The following is a 24,799-nucleotide window of genomic DNA, read 5'->3' on the forward strand; positions in this document are numbered from 1 at the left end:
ATTTGGTGAGTGCTCTTCCAGTCACCATCCATTTACAGCGCTATGTATTATACAATGACTTCTTTTGTCGCTTTCTTATAACATGGTATGTCTTGGGAAATCTTTCCATGTCAGGACTTAAAGGTCCAATTTGTTTTCTTTCCTTTGTTATTACTGTTGTCGTTGATGGTTACGTAGTATTGTGTTTTAGGAGTATATCTAATATTTTACTGCTTGCCTATGGATAGACATTAAGTTTTTAGTTTTTAACTCTTACAATGAAGCAGTCCTGTACCAGCATGTGTCTTTGTGCACATGTACAAGTATTTCTGTTGAGTAATTGCCTGGAAATGGAATTGCTGGCTCAAAGTGAATCCTATTTTTGGTTTTGATCGATGGTGCCAAATTGTCTTCCCAAAGGAATTTACCAGTTTAAACTCATACCAGTGGTGTTTAAGAGTGCTTGTTTTCCTAATATTTAGAAACACTTGATAATACTATTATGTTCATTTTTGTCAATGAATGTTTTAATTTGCATTCTTCTAGATTGTGTCTCTGTAGATCTGACCTTGTCTGCTTTCTGCCTTTTAGTAATTCCTCAACATTGCTGCTTTCTTGATGGTGTCTTTTAAAATTTTCTTGGTGTGAATCTGTTTATCTGTCTATAGCTCTCTATCTGTGTAGGGTGGGATATCTTTTCTGTCACTTCGGAGAACTTTAGGCAGGAGGTAGAGTAAACTTGGGCACTTAATCTACTCTCCTCATAAATTTCGTCCTTTCTGAGCTATGACTATATAGTATTTACAATTTTGTTTCTTTTTTCTTCTTAACATTATAATCTTTTTTTGTCTTATTACATAGCAATGTAACTGGTATATGATATTCTACTCTGTGTCTGTACTGTAGTTATAATAATTTGTCTGTTGATGCCTATTGCTAAAATTTTATTTTATTTTATTATTTATTTATTTTGAGATCGAGTGTCACTCTGTCGCCCAGGCTGGAGTGCAGTGGCATGATCTTGGCTCACTGCAGCCTCCGTATTCCAGGTTCAAGCAATTCTCCTGTCTCAGCCTCCCGAGTAGCTAGGACTACAGGTGCACACCACCATGCCCGGCTAATTTTTGTATTTTTAATTAGAGACGGGTTTCCCTATATTGGTCAGGCTGGTCTCAAACTTCTGACTTCAGGTGATCCACTCGCCTTGACCTCCCAAAATGCTGGGATTACAGGTGTGAGCCACCGTACCTGGCCAAAATTTTATAAATAATATTGTTTCCAACACTGAGCATAAAGGCTTTGTGCTCAGATGGCTTTACTGGTGATTCTTTATAATTTTAGTGCTCTGTCATTGTCTTTTTTTTTTTTTTTTTTTTTGAGATAGAGTTTCTCTCTGTCTCTCAGGCTGGAGTGCAGTGGTATGATCTTGGCTCACTGCAACCTCTGACTCCTGGATTCAAGCAATTCTTCTGCCTCAGCCTCCCGAGTAGCTGGGATTATAGGTGCACACCACCACACCTAGCTAATTTTTGTATTTTTAGTAGAGGGTTTCACCACGTTGAGCAGGCTGGTGTCAAACTTCTGGCCTCAACTGATCTGCCCGCCTCAGCTTCCCAAAGTGCTGGGATTATAAGCATGAGCCACCACACCTGGCCTGTGTCATTGATCCTTCAATATGGAAATGAGTAGACAGCTGCTCAGCTGACCTGTGACTTTAACCTAACACTGATACCATCCAGTAACAGGAGCACAAAAAGCAAGAACTTTAAATCAGTCTCAATTATGAATATAGACCCTAAATAATCTACTCTCAAGTAGATGCTCTCAAGTAGAATTTACCAATGAGGTCATAATGGAAATGGCCAATTAAGTTTACTCCAAGTATGGCTTAATATTAAGAAACCTATTGATAACATATTAGGTTGTTAAATGTGAAAAACTATTATCTCCATAGATGCAGAAAATATATTTAACCAACTATCTCTAATAACACTTTTTGGGGAAAAAAACTAGGATACTTCCTTTACAAGTTACAGAGTATCTACCTCAAACCATTGGAGGCATTCTCATTAGAAGCAGGAACAAAACAAGTTTGCCCTCTGCTACTTGATATTATTTTAGAGGCTCTAGCCAATGCAGTAAGGTTTGCAGAAACAGAAATAAGAACTAAGGCTTTTAGGATTATTTGATATATTTTAGAAGTTCTGGTCAATACAGTAAGGCCAATGCAGAAACAGAAATAAGAACAAAGGCTTTGAGGATTAAGTAAGGTAACATTTCAACTTCCCTCCTATGGTATTTCAAGGCAGATAAGATACTCCAATTATAGATTCTGTTATTTTTTTAATTAATAAGACATATTTACAAAGGAAAGGCAAAATTGTCTCTTGCATCTTAAGACACGTCTCCTGGTGCTTTTTTGACCTTGATCCTTGCTCGTTGGCTCGTCTTGATTATCTGATCTGTGTTGAGGTCTCTCTCAAACCTTCGGTCACCAGCACAGGAGTGAGTGGTCAATACCTGTGACTGGCAGAGAGGTTTGATTCTGTCTTTGATGACCTTTCAATGAGCTGTTTTTGCAATCCTGGGAGTACTAGAAGAACAGACTCTTAAGCGATGACACTGTTGTCTTGACACTTGACTCTGTTCAGCAAACCATTGCAGTGTACCCTCAGTGCTATGCATCTCTGCAGTGTATAGCTGCTGTATGTTATCAGGAGTCATTTGGAAGTAACTGGTCTGGTTGAACACCACACAGAAATCTTTACTAATTAGCTAGCTATCTCTAACTTTGGTTTGTGACTTCAGTCTGTGAAATCTATGTCTCTCTCTCTTTTTTTTTCCCTGATAGCATGTGGAGAGGGCCAAATGTGAACTGTGTTGACAGCACTGGCTACACACCCCTGCACCATGCTGCTTTGAATGGCCATAAGTAAGTATCAATGTACTACATCCCTGCCTTCACCCTTCAGAACCCAGGCCTTCATGTTGCCTTTTCATTTCCTATAAAAGTTTGCTGGCTGAGCTTAGTGGCTCATGCCTGTAATCCCAGCACTTTGGGAGGCCGAGGTAGGAGGATCACATGAAGCTGAGTTTGAGAGCAGCCTGGGCAACAAAGCAAGCCTCCATCTCCACAAAAAAATTTTCTTTTTAATTAACCAGGCATGGTAGCATGCCTGAAGTCCTAGCTACTCAGGAGGCTAAGGCAGGAGGATTGCTTAAGCTCAGGAGTTTGAGGCTGCAGAGAGCTATGATTGTGCCATTGCATTCCAGCCTGGGTGACAGAGCGACCGTATCTCTAAAAAACAAAAACAAAGGTTTGCTAAGCGGTGGCACTGAGAAACAGAGAAAAACAAACCTAAGTTCAGTTCATTCAGAATTTCTGTGTCTTTCTTTCATGTATGATTTAAACATCCTTCCCCACCCTACCCACCAAAAAATCTTTAGCCAAGAGTTAAGTTTTACCTTTTCTTCTACTTGTTCTTTTTCCCTCTGGAATGTTCCAGTGCTCCATAATGTTCTAGGTATGATGATCAAATTTGGGGCAGCCAGAACATAAAGAGGCTGGAATCTGTTAGGTAACTAACTGCTCAATAAACTGAAAATAGATTAAGTGGTCATGAGAAAGCTGTCTTCTGTTTCAATAGTTATTTATTTACTCTCTCTTCTTGCCTGCCATTCTTTCCTCATAAAATTAGCCCTGTACACAAGAACCCTTTTTAAGGGGAAAAAAATACATTAAATGGCCTGTGTAATTCTCCTGAGTATAGAGAAGTTATTAGGAACTGGGTGGGATTTGTGTGGAACGTTCTCTGGAGGAGGCATGCTTTGGGGAGAATTTGAGAGAGAAGGCATAGGCTTAAGTGATTGGGCACTGCCTTTCAGGTTGCTCAGCAAAGGGGCAGGTGTTGTCGAGGAGCACAGTGAGTGGGTTTGCCAGGATGTCGAAGAATATAAACCAGAGTGTAACAGAATAGAAGGTGTTAAAGGAAAGCAAGTACTATAGGCAATAAGTAGCAGCAGTGTCGTTTTTTTGTTTTTGTTTTTGTTTTTGAGATGGAGTTTCATTCTTGTTGCCCAGGCTGGAGTGCAGTGGCATGATCTCAGCTCACTGCAACCTCCACCTCCCGGGTTCAAGCAATTCTCCTGCCTCAGCCTCCCGAGTAGCTGGGATTACAGGCGCCTGCCACCACACCCAGCTAATTTTTGTATTTTTAGTAGAGACGGGGTTTCACCATGTTGGTCAGACTGGTCTCAAACTCCTGATCTCAGGTGATCCACCTGCCTCAGCCTCCCAAAGTGCTGGGATTACAGGCATGAGCCACTGTGCCCGGCCAGCAGTGTAATTTTTATGAGGAGGGATTATTGGAATCATTTTAGATTTTGCTGAGCAAGGAGCTCCAGAGCCCTCACCACCTTAGAGTATTTTGTGTCACTTGTCCAATATTTGACCCACCCTAATTGACTCCAACATACCAAAAAGAGGCAGTGGTTGTTTCCTTCAACATTAAACATTTCTAAAATATGCTGAATATGATCATTAAGTCTTTTCTGTAGCCATCTTAAATAGCTAAAAAGAAATCTATAGAGAACACTGTTCCCATATATAGTGGGGTAATCTGAATTAAAGTGAATCTTGAACTTAAATGACTATAGTTTGTTAGCCAAGTTCATTTCCAGATGCTGTTTTTATTTACAGTGGGGATTTTCTTTGACCTCACATTCATAGGGATAATTATATACTGGTATGTGTTTAATTAGTGCTGTCACCAGCAAAAAAGCAAGTTCCTCTTTCTGGGGATATCAAATGATAACATATGTGTCTGGCTTAGTTTTGCAATAACTATTTATTTATTTATTTATTTATTTATTTATTTATTTATTTTGAGAGAGAATCTCGCTCTGTCGCCCAGGCTGGAGTGCAATGGCGCAATCTCAGCTCACTACAACCTCTGCCTCCCAGGTTCAAGCAATTCTCCCTGCCTCACTCTCCCAAGTAGCTGGGATTACAGGCACCCACCACCACACCCAGCTAATTTTTGTATTTTTAGCGGAGACGGGGTTTTGCCATGTTGGCCAGGCTGGTCTTGAACTCCTGACCTCAGGTGATCCACCCGCCTCAGCCTCCCAAAGTGCTGGGGTTACAGGCGTGAGCCACTCCGCCCAGCCTGTAATAACTTTTGTTCTGCTTGGCCTCTCTGCTTTCAGCTCCTACATCACTAAATGCTCTGAATAATGTGGTGAATAATAATATTTGTCTTGTATGATTACTTTTATGTAAATTCAACACCTGAATGCTGTTTAAACATCATAAACAAGGAAACAGGCTTGGACAAAGAGTCCAGACATTTTCAAAGTAGTAGAAAACAGACGGATTACCAAGAAAGCCTAAACAGAGAGGTGATGAGTCAGCATAGCATGGCTCAAGGTGGTTCTGCTGCATATCAGCAGCTGTACAAGTAGCTCATGGAATAAAAGGAAAAGCTGGGGTGGTGAGCTCAGGTGGAGACACAGGAGCCAAATGAGATATCTGTGAAAGGGCTTTGTGCCATACAGGTGTAAAGAGCTGTTAGCTGGAAAGACTTCTGAGTTCTACCAACTCATGATTGATTTTTGCCTTCTAGGGATGTGGTCGAGGTTCTTCTGAGGAACGATGCGCTGACCAACGTGGCTGACTCAAAAGGCTGCTACCCTCTGCATTTGGCAGCCTGGAAAGGAGATGCCCAGATAGTGCGGTTGCTCATCCATCAAGGGCCTTCACACACCAGAGTCAATGAACAGGTCGGAAGGAAGGGAGGCTTTCCTCCCTCCATTCAGCTATAGCGAGATGTGGCAACCCCATCACCATCTTAGCCCCATAGTTCAAATCTCAGAGAACCAGCTCTTCCTTTTTTTTTTTTTTTTTTTTGATAATCAGTTCCTTAGCATGGAATCACCTCTTCCATACCCTAAATGTGACTCCCCTCTTCCCAGTTCTACTCTTCTTAGTAGATCTTATACTATGAGGATGTATTTTATATGCATTTGACTCATGCATATTTGGAATAGTACTAGAATAAAAATGTATACATAGTCAGCCCTTCATTTCCAGGACCTCCCCATAGATACCAAAATCCAAGGATGCTCAAGTCCCTTATGTAAAACGGCAAGGTAACATTAGCTCTCTCTGTCTGTGGGTTCCACATGTGCAGACTTAACTAACCATGGATGGAAACCTGTGGATATGAAGGGCCAACTGTATTCACTTTATGTGCAAAATTTGAAATAATGCAAACCCTACAAAATTGCATGGAGTCAGTTTCAAGCTGGTGAGCTTAATTAACCGTGGGCTGGGTGTGCTGGCTCATGCTTGTAATCCCAGCACTTTGGAAGGCTGAGGCAGGAGAATTGCTTGAGGCCAGGAGGCCAGGAGTTTGAGACCAGCCTGAGCAACACAGTGAGGAGCCCCAACCCCCCGGACCCCATCTCTATAAAAAAATTAAAAAAAAAAAAAGGCCGGATGTGGTGGCACACACCTGTAGTCCCAGCTACTCAGGAGGCTTGAGATGGGGGGATCACTTAAGCCCAGGAGTTTGAGGGTGCAGTGAGCCATGATCATGCCACTGCACTGCAGCCTGGGTGACAGAGTGAGACCCTGTCTCAAAAGTAAAAGTAAATTCTGTTTATGCCATTGACATGGCAATGTAACTTTCCCAGTGTTTGTCTGTACTGTGTAAACCATGCTGTTGTTTTACATACATCAGAACTTGCAGCAGTATAAGTACTCATGCTAGTGCCAAAAAATGAACTTACAAATCGGGAACATGTGAGGGGAGGTCAGAGGTGATTCAGTGGAATGAAGAACATTTCCATGATGTCCTCCAAGTGAGCATGCTTTGAAAAAGCAAAGATGATTCTTAGAAAATGAAAAAGGCAGGATTTGAGCAAAAATAACCCTATAATGGCCATGGATTTATTTACTCTGAGAGTATACCTCCTGTTCTTTACATTTATATCTTTGGAAAAAATTGTACTTGGATTATGCAAGTTTTAAACAAGCCTCTTACAAATACAACTCCCTGTCATTTGAGTTGGAGGTTGTGTGCCAGTTTGAGAGGAGACGGGCATTTCTTGTGTGATAAGCCATTCTCCCCTTTTCTCTCTCTGCTCTGAACTGAAGCAGATACTTTTCTCAGTTCCTAGAAGGAGGGAGATACTGATGTTTCTCAGTAAGCTTAGGACTATTTTTCTAATGACTTTGCCGAGAGGGGATTGTTAAATTACCTGTAGGATTAGATCAAAGTTTTCCCTCAAAAAATAGGAAATTATCCTGGCAAGTCCATCTGTCAGGAGACTCATGGAGTTCTCAGTTAGCTGTTAAAAGCATGACTGATTCTGAGAGGGGCAGCTTCATTCTGTGACATGAGAAAATTAAAATAGTGCTCCCAAATCTCTTGATTTGGAGATTGTGTGTATATAGCTGTTAATTAGCCTTCCTTTCCCCTTTTGGGCTGTATTTTCTGGGTAGGTGAGCAATAAACATTTAAAATCATTAGTGAGGATGTTTGTTTATAACATTTGGGAATGAAAAGTATCTGTTTAGAATTACCTCTTTAGAATCTAAGTGCAATTTTACTCCTCCTAGCTAAAGTGGTCATTTCTCTTCTCTGGAGGAAATGCATAATGAAGTTTGCTTGTAACTAGTATTCTTCAATGTTGGAAAGACTGGTCATCCATTAAAGTCCTTCTCATTTAAGAAATTTTCAGCAACCATTTCTAATCCTCTTTGCTCACGTTTGCCTTGAAACACAGCTGCTTGGATTTTTGAGCTACTTGAGTGTGCTAGCTTAACCTGCTCACAGCTGCCTCCTGCTTAGAGTATCAGTTGATAGGTGGGACCCCAGCCCAGTGCTTTGAGTATCTGGTAAGCAGGTGGTGGGCAGGAGCTGGGCAAGATGTCTGAAGTAGCTTGAAGACTTTAATGGATCTAGCTAGTGGTTACAAGTACTATATTGATTCATTTTAAAACCATTAATATGGTTCCAGTAGGATGCTTAGATTAAAGGGGGGTAAGACTAAGGTGCCCTGGAGGTTGTCTTTCTTATTAACTTCCCTTTGAGGCATCCAGAGGGCAGATTCAAGTTGTTCTAGGGTTGGGTTCCCTCAGGGCTGTGTATTGCTTTGATATATTTCATCTATTTTGTCATCACTTTTTCTTTTCCTCTCCTTTTTGTAGAATGCTCTTGAGATCAAAGAACTCAAAAAGTACGGCCCCTTTGACCCTTATATCAATGCCAAGGTGTGTACTTTGCTGCCAGGAATTCTCTGCATCATTTCTCCAAGCTGTACCTCCTCTTTGGTCCTCTCCGCTTCTGCTCTTGTCCACTCAGGCTCCTCTTCATCACGCTGACCGTTGTCTGCTTCAGTCCATCTGCTTTTGGCTTGTCTGGGAATGGGAAAATGCAGCTGCAGTGGGTTTTGGCTTTATTTTTAAAACCGATACCAACTTGGGAAATGGTGGGTGGTTTTTTCTGGAATATTTGAAATGGCAGGAATGGGGAAATAGAAAGGACCATATTACATACTTAATTTACAATTTTGATTCTTAAAATTTTTTAAATGTAGTTAAGAGATGTCAAATTATCTTACTTTTTAAATAAGCATAGAAAAAATGATTAAGTTGTACTGCCTGGAATTAAAAAAATATTTTTAGCCTACTTTCTATTTGTCTTTTGAAATGGAATCTGATTTTCAGATTTCGATAGCTAATGGTGGAGATGTGGAGGAAAGGACATGGGTGATCCGTTTTATTCCTTTAAAAGCTGTTGCATGACTCTCTCTCATCTCCTGGAGTTTGTGCATCTCTGCCTGATGCTTTAAAACCACGACCCAATATCTCCAGCCATTAGCTTCTCTCTGCTTGATCACTCTTGACCCAGGAAGGGTTCTGAAATAGGAAACAATGTTGCAGGACCAAGGTAGGCACCTGCCTTAGTCTCCCTCCCTGTGAGGTTGGGACAAAGAGTAGTCTGATGGGCCTGGTGATGAACAGGCCAGCCTTCTCTGCCCCTCAGCCTTTACCACATCTGAGCAGCAGAGCTTGTTCATTGGGTGATGGTGTTAGCCTCTTTCCTTGGTGCTCTCACCCACTGGTTTTGGTCAAAGATTTTATTCAGATGAAGTTTGCTTTTTGGCAACAGTCTGGAGTGTGCTCTGCATTATCCACATTAGCTACCTTTTACTTGTTCTGAAAACAGCTGCCTTGGGGAAGAGAAACATAAGGTACTTCTGTATGTTTCCAAACACAAGGCAGATATTTCATGCTTTTGAGAAATAGTGATTTAGCAAAGGAAGCCCCGTATGGGCTGGACCTAGGAAGGCCCTGTGGGAAATTTTGTTCAGCTGTTGGGTCTTAATGGTAGAGAAGCAATTTGACCTTAGGTAGTGGAGCACATCAGCTTTGTTTTGGCTTACTCTTTCTTACCTCCTTCCCCTTCCCCTTGCCCTCCCCTTCCCTTCCCCTTCCCCTTCCCTTCCCCTTCCCCTTCCCTTCCCCTTCCCCTTCCCTTCCCCTTCCCTTCCCCTTCCCCTTCCCTTCCCTTCCCCTTCCCCTTCCCCTCCCCTTCCCTTCCCCTTCCTTCCCCTTCCCTTCCCCTTCCCCTTCCCTTCCCTTTCCCCTTCCCTTCCCTTTCCCCTTCCCTTCCCTTTCCCCTTCCCTTCCCTTTCCCCTTCCCTTCCCCTTTCCCTTCCCTTCCCCTTCCCTTCCCCTTCCCCTCCCCCTTCCATTCCCCTTCCCCTTCCTTTCCCCTTCCATTCCCCTTCCGTTCCCCTTCCGTTCCCCTTGCATTCTCCTTCCCTTCCCCTTCCCTTCCCCTTCCCCTCCCCTTCCCCTTCCCCTCCCCTTCCCCTTCCATTCCCCTTCCCTTTCCCTTCCCCTTCCATTCCCCTTCCCCTTCCCTTCCCCTTCCATTCCCCTTCCGTTCCCCTTCCGTTCCCCTTGCATTCTCCTTCCCTTCCCCTTCCCTTCCCCTTCCCCTCCCCTTCCCCTTCCCCTCCCCTTCCCCTTCCCCTCCCCCTCCCCTTCCCCTTCCCCCCCCTTCCATTCCCCTTCCCTTTCCCTTCCCCTTCCCCTTCCCCTCCCCTTCCCCTTCCATTCCCCTTCCCTTCCCCTTCCATTCCCCTTCCCCTTCCCTTCCCCTTCCATTCCCCTTCCGTTCCCCTTCCGTTCCCCTTGCATTCTCCTTCCCTTCCCCTTCCCTTCCCCTTCCCCTCCCCTTCCCCTTCCCCTCCCCTTCCCCTTCCCCCCCCTCCATTCCCCTTCCCTTTCCCTTCCCCTTCCATTCCCCTTCCCCTTCCCTTCCCCTTCCATTCCCCTTCCGTTCCCCTTCCGTTCCCCTTGCATTCTCCTTCCCTTCCCCTTCCCTTCCCCCTTCCATTCCCCTTCCCTTTCCCTTCCCCTTCCATTCCCCTTCCCCTTCCCTTCCCCTTCCATTCCCCTTCCCTTTCCCTTCCCCTTCCATTCCCCTTCCCCTTCCCTTCCTCTTCCCTTCCCCTTCCCTTCCCCTTCCCGTCCCTTTTCCTTTCTTTCTTTCATTTTAGAAAGGGTCTCACTCTGTTGTCCAGGCTGAAGTGCAGTGATTGGCCTGCTCTTTGAATTCTGTTTTCTAGTCTTCAGAATAGGAAGATACTCTTATCTTAGTTTTTTTGTTTTTTGTTTTGGAAGTAGAGTGATAGAGTGAAAAACTCATAAGTCATAGGCTTTCATGTCAGACCAGAGTTTAAGTTCTGGGATGCGACTTATTAGTTTTGTTGACTTAAGCAAGTTACTTAATTTCCCTGAGCCTCAGTTTCCTCTTCTGTAAAATGTGGCACTATCATCTACCTTGCTGGATTGTTTCAGAGTTTAAATAAGATAATATACATAAAGTAAAAATACCTGGTAACTAGTAATATTTGAGATACTAATTTTTTTAAGTGTATATAATATATTTCTGCAAAGGCATTTTTGGAATCTGTTTTTGTTACTAGTAGATGACACTTAATGAAACATTATTCAGTTAGTCTATTCAGAGTTTTCTTTTATGGGGAGGAAACTTGAAGTGATTGTTTTCCCAACAGTGGTTAGTTTAGTGAGCTTATAAAGCTTTGATAAAGGATAAGACTTTGGTTCTTGAAAGTACAGTTTCCTATCCTTTAATTTTGCACATATAAAATAAAATTAGTTTAAATGTATTAAGAACATACTTCTTTCTTTGGAAATAATTGCCTTTGCCTCTTCCCTGAAAGGCCAATTGATGCAAACTACATTAAGAGTAAAGCTGAGGCCGGGTGTTGGAATTACAGGCATAATCCCAGCACTTTGGGGGGCTGGGGCTGGTGGATTACCTGAGGTCAGGGGTTTGAGACCAGCCTGGCCAACATGGCGAAACCCCATCTCCACTAAAAATATAAAAATTAGCTGGATGTGGTGGCATGTGCCTATAATCCCAGCTACTTGGGAGGCTGAGGCAGGAGAATCGCTTGAAGCCAGGAGGCAGAGGTTGCAGTGAGTTGAGATTGTGCCACTGCACTCCAGCCTGGGCGACAGAGTGGGACTCAAAACAAAAAACAAAAAACAACAAAAAAAGGAAAGCTGGCCAGTGTAGTGGCTCACATTTGTAATCCCAGAATTTGGGAGGCTGGGGCTGAAGATTGCTTGAGCCCAGGAATTTGGGACCAGCCTGGGCAACATAATGCGATCCCATCTCTAGAAAAAATAAAAAATTAGCCAGGCATAGTGGATAGTGGTACATGCCTGTATCCCAAATTCTCGGGAGGCTGAGGTGGGAGGATCATTTGAGTCCAGGAGGTTGAGGCTGCAGTGAGCAGTGATCACTGTCACCTGGGCAACAGAGTGAGACCCTGTCTCAAAAATAATAATAATAACAATAATAATAATAAGAGAGAGACAGAAACAGAGAGGTAAAGCTGTTTGGGTTGTGCTGAGAATGCAAACCCTTCTTGAGCTGATTCAAATCTAACCTCCTTTGACCAGGCATGGTGACTCACACTTGTAATCCCAGCACTTTGGGAGGCTGAGGCCGGCGGATTACTTGAGGTCAGGAGTTCGAGACCAGCCTAGCCAACATGGTGAAACCCTGTGACTACTAAAAATACAAAAATTAGCCAGGCGTGGTGGTGCGTACCTGTAATCCCAGGTACTTGGGAGGCTGAGGCAGGAGAATCACTTGAACCCAAGAGGCAGAAGTTGCAGTGAGCCAAGGTTACGCCACTGCACTCCAACCTGGATGACAGAGGAGACTCCGTCTCAAAAAAAAACTGATCTGATCTCCCTGGGTTTTGTCCTGACTTAGTGGATTTTTGTAGATCTGGCTTATGTCTAGGAATTGTTTTATTAAAGTACTTTTGAGTGCTAAGTTCTGTCAGGCACCTGTACAAATTAAGAAGTCTCAGATGGCTTATTTTGGGAGCAGAAGTAGTTTTTAGGAGCTTTCATGTTCTTCTTCGACATTTGGGACCTTTTTCAACAAGTCGGTGTAAACCAGCCAAATGTAAATTATCCTTAGCTAAGGCAGAACCATGAAAATTGCTCATTTTCCCCCTCTTAACAATTCTTCCTTAGTCTGAGTATCATAAAATGAGTAACAATCAAATTAATATTAGGGCAGATTTTTTTTTGGTACATTTAAAGTGATTTCACAGTCTTAGAACTGAAAGGGACTTGGAATTTTATCTAGACCAGTTGCCTCCAAATGTAATCAACTTTTCTGGTTGCATTAGTATCACCTGCAAGCTTCTAAAAAACTTTTTATTAAAAAAAAAAAAAACAAACTTGTAACTTAAAGTTTTAAGAATAATGCCATGAACTGTGGTACACTCTTCTTGATACTCCAGTGTTAACAGTTTGCTACCTTTGCTTTTTCTCTTTCTGTGTGTGTGTGTGTGTGTGAGTGTATGCAATAATTGTTGTCACTGATGAAATATTTGATATTAAGTCATGGACATTATGACCCTTTAATCCTAAACACTTCCATTTTGGTATTAGTTAGTTCTTTGACCTAAATCTCCTAAGAACAAGGGCATTCACTTATAAAGCCACAATACATTTATTACATTTGGCAAATTCAATATTGATACAATACCATTATCTAATATAGAATCCATGTTCAAATTTTACCAGTTGTCTCAAAAATGCCCTTTAGCGCAATTTTTTTATGATCGAGAATCCAGTCCAGGATCATACATATTAATAGTATGGAGCAGTTCCTCGACCTTTCTTAGCCTTTCATGACATGGATGGTTTTTAAGAGCACAGGGCAGTTGTTTTGCATACGGTCTTTCAGTTTAGCTTTGTTGATTAGATTCTGGGTATACATTTTTGGCAGGAGCGCCATGGAACTGGTATTATGTATGTCCTTTTTAGTGCTTTGCATCAACAAGGCACATGACGTTGGTTTGTCTCATTCTTGATGAGTATGATTGATTGCTTAAGTTGGTGCCTACAAATCTGGGGTTGGACCTACTACTAGCATTTTAGCATTTTTTTTTTTTAGTTCCCATGTAATTCCAAAATAAAGCTGGTTTGAGAACCACCAATTTAGGCCAACCTTCCACATAGAGCAGGAATCTTTCTATCATTTGAAAGGTGACCCTCTACCCCTTATTTTAATTATTTGCTTGTTTTCCCTAATAACAAACAGAACTCATTACTACTTGGCAGCCTGTTTTTGGATTCCATTGAGTTTTGGTTTGTTAAGTTTGATTGGCATCTATCTTCCTAAACCTTCCATTTTTTTGAATCAGAGTTCTGCTTTCCAGAACAGTACAGAGTAAGTCTAACTCTTCTTCCACATGATGGACTTGCTTTCATGCTTCTCCTCTGTCCTTTCAATCTCAGACCTAGTTTTTCCTTTCTTTCCATTATGGTATGTTTTTCTAGGGCCTGTACTTTCATTGCTGCAGATAGCTGTAGGCCGGGAGTCCCTAACTTCAGTATCTGCCAACAAGGGGTAAGTGTGCAGTTGGGCTGTAATCTGAGCACTAGGAGGTGATGGTCCTGAAATAGTTCCAAGAGGAGAAAGGCCAGGAAAAAGTTTCTTTCTTTCTTTCTTTCTTTTTTTTTTTTTTGTTTTTTGAGATAGAGTCTCACTCTGTCACCCAGGCTGGAGTGCAGTGGTGCGATCTCGGCTCACTACAACCTCCGCCTCCCAGGTTTAAGCGGTTCTCCTGCCTCAGCCTCCTGAGTAGATGGGATTATAGGCACGCACCACCACACCCAGCTAATTTTTGTATTTTTGGTGGAGACAGGGTTTCACTGTGTTGTCCAGGAGGGTCTTGATCTCCTGACCTCGTGATCTGCCCACCTCGGCTTCCCAAACTGCTGGGATTACAGGCGTGAGCCACCGCGCCCAGCCAGAAGTGGGTCTTAAGATGGGTAGGAATGGAGAATTTGTGCAAAAGCATTGGGGGAAATTTGGGCTATTTCTTCTCACTCCACGTTCTCAGTCCAGATTAGTAGTAATAGGATTCTGGGAACTCTGGAGGTATTGTGAACACCTGTAGTGAGATTTGGAAGGTGTGACAAGGAAACATTCCAGATAATCAGGAGTCTGTGCTGCTCCTTAGAATCCTTTCTTTTCTTGCGAGTGTATTAACCAGCACTTAATAATAGTTTCCTAGGCCTGCCAGGCGCAGTGGCTCACGCCTGTAATCCCAGCACTTTGGGAGGCCGAGGCAGGCAGATCACCTGAGGTCGGGAATTCAAGAACAGCCTGACCAACATGGAGAAACCCCGTCTCTACTAAAAATACAAAATTAGCCAGGCGTGGTGGCACATATCTGTAATCCCAGCTACTAGGGAGGCTGAGGTGGGAGAATCGCTTGAACCTGGGAGGTGGAGGTTGCGGTGAACTGAGATCATGCCATTGCACTCCAGCCTGGTCAACAAGAGCGAAACTCCGTCTCAAAAAAAAAAAAAAAAGAGTTTCCTAGGCCTTACCCTCTGAGGTGCTACTTTGGCAAGTCTGAGGTTAGACCACCTACTAGTTTTTTTTGTTTGTTTGTTTTTTTGAGACGGAGTCTTGCTCTGTCGCCCAGGCTGGAGTGCAGTGGCGTAATCTCGGCTCACTGCAACCTCCGCCTCCCGGGTTCACGCCATTCTTCTGCCTCAGCCTCCCGAGTAGCTGGGACTACAGGCACCCGCCACCACGCCCGGGTAATTTTTTGTATTTTTAGTGGAGACAGAGTTTCACTGTGTTAGCCAGGATGGTCTCGATCTCATGACCTCGTGATCCGCCTGCCTCAGCCTTCCAAAGTACTAGGATTACAGGCGTGAGCCACCGCGCCCGGCCCCTACTAATTATTTTTAAGCTCCCATGTAATTCCAAAATGAAGCCAGTTTGAGAATCACTGATAGTTCTTGCCCTGATAGTTGTCAGGCTCAAAAAGCCTACAGTAATAAGAGCTTATCGTGATGGCTTGTGTCAGTGATGGATGTGGTCACCATAGATACAATAAACTTGGGTGTTATAGTTACCAGACCATGTCTGGCATGACTGAAACCTAAGTAAGATGCTCCCTATACTGTGACTATGAGTGTAACTTTCTGCAGAGATGTGGTTAGACCATTTTTAACATGAGGCAGGAAATTTGTCAGTAGTGATTATGACCTTGCCTTTAGCAGGGCAGCTTTGTGAGAGCTGCTTTCATTCTGGCAAAGAAGAAATAGAGAAAAATTTTTTTGTTTTTTTGTTTTTTTTTCTTTACTGGATGGTTTAGACTTTTACAGTTCTTTAGCCCTAATGGCATACTTTTTATAAAATCAAGGACAATTTATGCTGGTTGTTGGGAGACAACTTGGATATAAAAGAGACAGTAGTATTTGCTTCAGAGTAAATAGCTTTTCTGCATTGGAGTTTTAATAAGAATAAGCTGACTTTGTTGGCTCTTTCTATCACACTCATCTTGAGATGTACAACCTGGAGAATCCTTTTAAACTTCTTTGGGTTACTCTGCCCCAGAATTACTCCACAGAAAGATCCTGTGAGTTTTTGTTAATGTAGGTGTTGGTTCATCAAGAGAAAGTGATAACCAGAGAAATGTTGGGTTAAAAAAGAGAGAAACTGAAGGGACAGCTCTAAGTTTGCTTAGGAAACTCATGCCATAGCTTAATAGGGCCTTCCAAATGGGTATCCTAAAAGGTTTGTTTGGCACAGGGAGGACCTCAAAGACTAGCTTTCTGCCCAGCATTTCCCCTTCCTCCAGACTTTTAGGTTACATGGAATTTGCCCCTCAGGGCCCAGTCATATCATAGGAGGCCATGGCTGGCAGGCTGGCTGTATCCTCTGGCCAGCGAAGGCTGTTGGCACTTTCCTGGCAGCTGCTCTCCTTGAGTTGTGTTTGAGCTCAGTGCAGCTTCCTCTGCATCCTCTGTTTATTTGTGTGCATTTATCTTTGCATGTGTCTTGCTACTACTTTTTCTGTCCTTATTTCATTTAAACATTTTTCTTTGCCATCGTTCTCACCTTTTGGGGACTTGCTTCCAGCAGCTGTGGATCTTTCTGTTATACTTGGTATAGTTGGAAAAAATGATGCAGTCAAATGCCAGATCAAAAGCAGATGGAATTGCATATGCATGTTTGGGTAACTCCTAATCCATTACTTTTAGTGTTATTAATAGAATTAAAGCAATTGCAGAAACATTTAATTTTGACCTTTTGACCACTGAAAGGTGCACAATATTGACTTAACTGACTGACAAACCCCCTCTTAAGCTTTCTTTCCCAAAAGTAGCAGAAGCCTCCTGGATAAATTTAGGAATCTCAAAATCTTGTGGGAGAATTATTTTCATCAGTGCTTCTCAAAAAGGAGAGGTCATGGGACTTACTTTATTTCTGCTCTAATTAGACATTGTCAGTAGTAAAAGAGCATAATTGGAATGACTAACATTTTGCCTCTGGTGGTTGGTAAAGCACACAATTCTCCCATTTTATCCCAAATTCTGTCTTTAGTTTGAAACAAAATTGGCATTAGAGGACTTGTGGGTTGTGAGCTTGAATTGATAGCAATATTACATTTGAATATTTTGCACCTCTCACACAAAACATGCCAGCGTTTGCCTCTTTCTTACATAAGAAACATCTTCCTGTGCTGGCTGCCATTTTAATGAAGTAGATACTGCATGCGTTGCTTGGTGCAGGCTCCTGGGGTAGGCACAGTGCAGTGTCAGGGTCCCCTATTTCTCTGTGACTGAGCCCGAGTGCCCCCTTTACCTGGAAATGGCTTTTGGCTGATACCTTGAGCGATTTTTAGTCTGCTCTGTTACTTTCACTGTTGGCTGATTGATTTGCATGCAAGAAGCTATGCAGATGAAAAACTTTTATTAAAAAGCTTATGTGTAAGGCAATGGATGGTTGACAAATCCAGAATCAGAACCATAGGGTTGAATGCCTACAAATTGTAAAACCATTTGAAGTTTAAACTGAAATAATAGCAGTGATATTATTGGGCTTCCACCAAATGCCTGCCACATTTTCTCGTTCACTCTCCTTACAACCTGGAGACCCTTCCTTCATGGCACACAGGGGATTGCCAGTGTTTAAAAGATGACTTCTCCCTCTCACAGTCACTGGGGGAAGGTGTCGCTGAGTAGACCAGTCAGGCTTGTTTGTAGGGGAGTATGCCTGGATTCCGACTTTTATTAGCCCCAAGTGTTGCTGCTATTTTTCTTATTTAAATTTCAGTGGTTTTACGAGTGGTTGTCCCAGTCAGGTGCCCGTCTGCCAGTCACCTTTCTGATGTGATCTGCTTGTTAACCCTTTAGAACAATGACAACGAGACGGCCCTGCATTGTGCAGCGCAGTATGGCCACACAGAGGTGGTGAAGGTGCTCTTAGAGGAGCTGACGGACCCCACCATGCGCAACAACAAATTCGAGACCCCTTTGGACCTGGCAGCACTGTACGGGCGACTGGAGGTGGTGAAAATGCTCCTTAATGCACACCCCAACCTCCTGAGCTGCAACACTAAGAAGCACACCCCTCTGCACTTGGCAGCAAGGAATGGCCACAAAGCCGTGGTCCAGGTCCTCCTCGATGCTGGCATGGACAGCAACTACCAGGTAGCAGGGCGGGTGGGGGCTCCTCCAATCTCAAGAGACTCAGTCATTTTACAGAAGGCACAAGGACCATGCTGCTGGGCTGTGCTCTTTATTTAGCACGTTTCACATCATGTTTCAAATGCTTCCATTTGCTGACTCATTCTAATGTAACACTTTAAAAACAGATGAACTCCTCAACAAGTCTATTATTTTTTAGTTTCTTTTCAGGGGGTAATCCGTAGTCATTAAACCCTGAAAAGATGTGCTTATGGACTGGCTCTCAAAACCAGAAAAGTTTCATTATCTTCCTATCCATGTGTTCCCACTGCCACCATTTAGCGCCTCCAAAGTCTCATCAGCTTGACGTTGCCAGCAAGAAATGCCACATTTCCTTTCTTAGTTAGCCTTTCCCATTCAGATGAATAATTCCTTAGGTGTTGTGTTGACCAAACCACATTTGAAGTGAGGGTGTTTCTCTTGTACTTTTCTTCTCATTACTCCTTCCACGCAGGAAGGTAGAGTTCTGAGGCATTTCACCAGTAGATGGCTCTAAGAGTAACTGTTCAGTTATTCACACATGGCCTGCTGGTGGCACAGAATGGCCTTGGTTTATGGGCCACGATCGTGGTTTTGGAATCCACACAAGAAAAGCTGGAAAGATAATGACAGAGGGCTTTGTGTAGTTTGTTTTATTTTGTGTACCTTCTTGTCTGTGTCCTCTTTGTCACGTGAAGCCGCACCAAACTGTTCTGATGACATCCCGCTCTGCGCTCTCGTTTGCTTTCCAGACGGAGATGGGCAGTGCTTTGCATGAGGCTGCTTTGTTTGGCAAGACCGATGTGGTGCAAATCCTGCTGGCTGCAGGTGAGAGGTCGGCAGCGCTCTTGTCTACACAGCATGCCAGGGTTGGGATTATTTCTCCCTAGTCCCCTAGGGGGATTTTTGCTGGCTGTGTTTGAACTCAATGTATGTGTATCTCCACTGGTTGATTACAAGTGTGTAAACTGTTCTTGAATAGCTGGATTAAATGGCTCTGGATGAAAAGTGTTGGCCATGCTGCTGACAGCCTTAAATGTCCTAAAATTTGACGCTTTTGGAGGCTGGCTTGAAAATGCTCACTCCCCTGGTCCACCTGGTGTGCCTTTCTAGGAATTGACGTCAACATAAAAGATAACCATGGACTGACTGCCCTAGACACTGTTCGGGAACTGCCTTCTCAAAAGAGCCAGCAAATAGCAGCATTAATTGAAGGTATCATCCTTTCTCCCTGCCTGGTTGACCAGGGGACACACGAATTGAAACAAGGCATTTGTATTTGGTGCAGCACTTTTTATTTTTATTTTTTTGATCTTTCCATGTAGATCACATGACTGGAAAAAGAAGTACAAAAGAAGTAGATAAAACCCCCCCACCCCAGCCACCTCTCATCTCCAGTATGGACTCCATATCACAGAAGTCTCAGGGTAAGGTAACTCTCCCCTATCAGTAAAGGGGTGCTCAGCTTGGAAAGAGTTGAACATTCGTGGACAGAATGGAAAAATCTTAATTTAAATAATAATTTTGGGGGGTTTTGAGTACTTGGTAAGTTTGTATTCAGTTCATTTTTTGCCAACTACTATGTGAAGTTTTATTGGACATAGTTTATACTTTTGACTGTGGCCCTTTTCTTTCCTACTTTATTTTAGCGTCCACTTTTCCAGTTGGCTCTGTGAGATCTATTCTGGGATGTGTAGTAGAGAAGATCATCTCAAGATGAATTCAAATCTCAGTGAAACCTTCTTTTTCTAACACACAATCACAATCTAGTGCCTTGTACATAGTTGACGAGTAATAAATTTTTTTTTTTTTTTTTTGAGATGGACTCTCACTCTGTCGCCCAGGCTGGAGTGCAGTGGCGCGATCTCGGCTCACTGCAACCTCTGCCACCCGGTTCAAGCGATTCTCCTGCCTCAGCCTCCCGAGTACCTGGGATTACAGGCACCTCCCACTACGCCCAGCTAATTTTTTTTTGTATTTTTAGTAGAGACAGGGTTTCACCCTGTTGGCTAGGCTGGTCTCGAACTCCTGACCTCGTGATTTGCCCGCCTCAGCTTCCCAAAGTTCTGGGATTACAGGTGTGAGCCACTGTGCCCGGCCAATATTTAATGAGTATCATCTGATTGGTAGGTGGGTACATGGCAAATTTTGATAATATATCATATGAACAACAAATGTGGTCTGGATGGGAGCTTAGGGAGTCCAGCCTAACTATCGGTAGTCATCATCCACCTTTTCAGATGCATTTAGCAGCCTTTTGGGTCCTTGGTATGACGAATACAAAGATAGAATAAAGATTGACACCTTTCCCCAAATATAGATCACAATAAAGAAAGCTAGAAAAACAGAATAAAGCTAAAAATGAAAAAGGGAAAGGGATTTCCCAGAGGAGTGCAGTGAGATAAGGGCTGAAGAGTGCCCAGCTCTCTGTACTGTGGAGCCCTTGTCTTCCTCCCACATGCACTTTTTTTTCTTGACCTCATAATCTGCTAGTAATGGGATTAGTAGTTCACTAACCTCTTCAAGGATTTTACATTTATGGTTTTGATTATTTACAGGTGACCCAGAGTTGCCTGGGCTCTAACAGTTGGTAACTTTGTAGAGTCACACATTTGGATTGCAGGTGCTCCGAGGCTGATAGTTATCTAACAGGCCAAGCTAACAGCTGCATGGGCCTCCAGCTCAGAAAGCCTTTGCCGTCCTCTATTTTGCTTGAGCATGTGGAGGCTCTTATTAAAGAATGTAAAGGGTAACTTAAGTTTTTCAGTTACACCTTGCTATATCTTATGGGTTAAGTTTATGTCATTATGGTATTGAGGTATTTTGGGACTTTATAAAGGTCTTGGGAGGTATCCCTTATAGATGTCAATGGTTTTTCATATCGAATTAAAGAAAAATCTGTTTAGATCTCAGGGTATAAAGAATAGCTGAAACTATATATATTCTTGTCCATGGAACAAAGTAATCATTTTCTTGCTCTGGGTTAGTGTTTGTGAGTGCGGGTGACTAAAGAGGCTTTGGGTTGCTGCAGTGGTTGGAACCTGAGATTCTGCTCCCCTTTAGTGACTCTTGCCCTCCATCCTCCTCTCAGGTGACGTGGAGAAAGCAGTGACTGAACTGATTATCGATTTTGATGCAAATGCTGAAGAAGAGGGTCCCTACGAAGCTCTGTATAATGCCATCTCCTGCCATTCGTTGGACAGCATGGCCAGCGGGCGATCATCTGACCGAGACTCCACGAACAAGGAGGCTGAGGCAGCAGGAGTGAAACCTGCTGGAGTGAGGCCTGTATGTGACCCAAGGCTTACACCTCCTGGGGGCTGTGTTGGCTGGCTGGCCCGTGAGGTGATGGGGCACGGGGAAGGGAAGTGTGATCCCTGGTGCCAGCTCATGTTTCTGAGGCCTGGAGCCCACTGGTTCTCTTCTTCATGGGACTCTGCTGGGTCTCTCTTGCTGAGTGTACTAAAACTCCACAGATCACACTGAGGTAGAGTTTCATTTTTTCTAGTTTCAGTATAAGCAGCTTGCATCTTTACGTGACTTCATTGGCCTTAGAGCAAATTAAACATCTTATTTCTATTTAGCCTTAGTGTTGCTTCTGTCTTTGGAATTTTTGCTGTGCGTTGTCTGTTTTCTCTCTGAAAAGCAGAAACATACAGTGAAAAAAGCTCACTGAAATGAGTTCCTATCTGTCCTGAGTGTATGCTCACCATCCACTTGCTCTGAAAGGATTCTCCATTTGGATTTGGGCAGGTTCTGGATTCAACAGGGTTGTAGCAGGGCTTAACATTGTATTTGTTAGTATGTGGCATTCCTATTTTATCTAATTATAATGCCTCCAGCCATTGAGATAATAGGAGGAGAACAACTCTGAATTTTTCCTTCTCAAGGTCCACTTTCCCGTCTTTCTGTTTCTTTCTCTAGTACAGATGCTCCTTGACTTACAGTGGGATTATATCCCGGTAAAGCCATCGTAAGTTGAAAATCTCATAAGTCAAAAATGCAGGCAATACACCTAACCCACCAAACACCATAGCTTAGCCTAGCCTAGGTTAAATGTGCTCAGAATACTTACATGAGCCTACAATTGGGCAAAATCATCTAACACAAAGGCTGTTTTATAATAAAGTGTTGAATAGCTTATGTAATTTATTGAATACTGCACCAAAAGTGAAAAACAGAATGGTTTTGTGAGTACTGGAAGGACAGTTTCTACTGAATGCTTATTGCTTTCCCACGATGATAAGGTTGAAACATTGTACCATCGCAGGTCAGACAGTCTGTACCTGCTTTTACTTCTAGCCTTGTACATTCTTCTCAAGATAACTTACCCCTGGCTTCTCCCCTAGGGTTATGTTGGGAGTGTAGGCCTGCATCACTGGTCCCACTGACCCTCCTTCCTCCACTGCCAGGCATAACAATTTGAGGTTTTGAGCACTGCCCATTAGCTAAACTGACCATTGCTCTAATGAGATCCTAGTGCTAACCCAATCTGGAGACATATTTTCAGGCCTATGTTATTTCTTCCTGTTGGAGGGGCTGGCCTTCCCTTTTGGTCTGAATCTGGCTTGTGACCATTTTGATGATCCTTTGGCTGCAGGTAACTCTTGTTTCTTGCAGGTATGCCCTGGGAATGGCCTTATGATTCTTAGAGTGTTCTTTTTTGTTAGGCTCTTTGCTGTGCCTTGTTATGCCCTGAAACACCATTTTAGTATGGATCTTGGAAAGGCCTGCAGTCTAGTGGTAGTCCAACAGAGTGGGTGTTATCAAGGACTGTGACAAAACTCCTTGCAAGCAGTGAAAGCAAGTGCATGTGCTGAGCACCACCAGTTTAGCACTTCTATAGACAGCTAGTTTTTTCACTTATTTTGCTTTTAGGAACAACGGAATTAAGCAAATCCAGGTTTGGAGGAAGGTGGTGTTTTAATTGGTACTTATAGGTGATGCCCATTAGGGGGCGCTGCAGTCTTTGCAAGAAGTTGCTCAGGGTTACTGAAGAAAGCTGAGAATGATTTCCTGTGATTGATTTACATAGGTCTCTTTGTTCCCTCCTGCTCTCCTTGTTGCCTCCTCTCCCTCCTGTGGTCCTAAGCAGAAACGGGTGGATGCTTTGCCATTTTTACTTGCGTATGTTGTGGCTGTGCTGTCTTCCTGGCCCTTGGTAATTAACTGTGGCAAAAGGCCTGTTTACCTCTTGGTAAACACAATGGATGGTATGTGTAAATCACTGCCATACTTCTAAGCCCTGCTCCGAAGTTTTCACCTTAGAGAAAAAGAGACACAGGTATTTCTCTTTCCTTCCAGTGTCCCTGGTGATTGTTTCTTACACAAAAAGCTTCCATATTGTTCTTTCTAGGCTTTTTTGGCCTTAGGAAGGCTTCTAGGATGAGTTCTTTTTGTTGTTGTGTTTCCTTTTTGTTTTTTTTTTTTCCCTCAGTTACTTGGTGTCCCAAGGTTGGTTAACTGGTGATGGATACAGGCCTGCTCTTTTTGCTGTTCCCTTCCTTACAAGGTGGCACTGGGACCAGGTTCCTGCACTTCTGGAGCAAAGAAGGGTGGGGAAAGTGGGACCTAGTGGGACATCTGATATAAATAGCTTTGTTTGGCTTGAACATACAGGCTTGTTTTGAAGTTGTTGCCATTGGGCATCCATCTGGTTCCAGGGTCTGTGGGAATGACCAACTTATCAAGACAGAATACTGAGCAGTGAAGCCTGTTTTAAGAGAGAGATTATGAATGCCAAAATGCTAATGCGAGTAGCTCCTAAAACATGAGAAACATCTTTCCATGCAGATTTTGCTTGGGCTCTCGCATAATTCAGTGTTCTCTGCTTTGACTTTCTGAAATACTGCTGTTTTAACAACACAGTGAACGAACCTACAAGCCAGGGAATGAGCCTGCAGGACAGCTCTTGTTTTGGGTCCCCCGCTGCCTTTAGTAGGAACACTGATTCTCAAGCATGACCAGGGCTTTGGAATATAAACAGTGCTAAAGGCCCTGCAGGTACAATGGCAAATATCTCTTCAGCTTTCAGTTTTCCTTCATCAGGATCAACCTGTGTATTCCTGAAATTGTTTACCCATGATCTAACTTATGCTGTGTCACCTCTTCAGTGACTTTCTTATTCTAGAGCAGGGGTTGGCAAACGACAGTCCACAAGCATCTGTTTTTGTAAATAAAGTTTTATTGGAGCATAGCCACACTCATTCATTTACATATCATCTGTGGCTACTTTTGCATTATAATGGCAGAATTGACTGCACAGCCTAAAATATTCACTATATGGCCCTTAAAAAGCTTCTTTTCCTTTTAAAAATGGTTTTAGATGGGCTGGGCGCGGTGGCTCACGCCTGTAATCCCAGCACTTTGGGAGGCCAAGGCGGGTGGATCACGAGGTCAGGAGATCCAGACCATCCTGGGTAACATGGTGAAACCCTGTCTCTACTAAAAATACAAAAAATTAGCCAGGCGTGGTGGAGGGTGCCTGTAGTCCCAGCTACTCGGGAGGCTGAGGCAGAAGAATGGCATGAACCTGGGAGGCGGAGCTTGAAGTGAGCTGAGATCGCGCCACTGCACTCCAGCCTGGGTGACAGAGTGAGACTCTGCCTCAAAAAAAATTTCTTTTCAAATGGGTTTAGATGAAATAGAGTTTCATATAATACTTATTGTTGAAGGAGGCAACCAAGGATAAGAGAACAGTTTGAGCTT

The 24,799-nt window shown here is 43.2% G+C and overlaps 1 protein-coding gene across 13 annotated transcripts in view; it reads left to right on the top strand.

The window, feature by feature from the left end:
* Positions 1-24,799, top strand: part of ANKS1A (ankyrin repeat and sterile alpha motif domain containing 1A) — a 200,967-nt gene that overhangs the window by 75,104 nt on the left and 101,064 nt on the right. For 8 of the 13 annotated variants that reach the window (XM_054558727.2, XM_054558728.2, XM_054558731.2 and 5 more), the window contains exons 2-9: positions 2,831-2,911; positions 5,604-5,760; positions 8,195-8,257; positions 17,780-18,076; positions 18,844-18,919; positions 19,205-19,306; positions 19,417-19,518; positions 21,183-21,379. In XM_054558727.2, coding sequence (XP_054414702.1) covers positions 2,831-2,911; positions 5,604-5,760; positions 8,195-8,257; positions 17,780-18,076; positions 18,844-18,919; positions 19,205-19,306; positions 19,417-19,518; positions 21,183-21,379 — 1,075 coding nt within the window. The remainder of the gene's footprint in view (positions 1-2,830; positions 2,912-5,603; positions 5,761-8,194; positions 8,258-17,779; positions 18,077-18,843; positions 18,920-19,204; positions 19,307-19,416; positions 19,519-21,182; positions 21,380-24,799) is intronic. The other 5 variants (XM_024248716.3, XM_054558729.2, XM_063725214.1 and 2 more) reach the window with 2 other exon arrangements.

This window comes from Pongo abelii, chromosome 5, assembly GCF_028885655.2.
Source record: "Pongo abelii isolate AG06213 chromosome 5, NHGRI_mPonAbe1-v2.0_pri, whole genome shotgun sequence".
NCBI classification, from domain to species: domain Eukaryota; kingdom Metazoa; phylum Chordata; class Mammalia; order Primates; family Hominidae; genus Pongo; species Pongo abelii.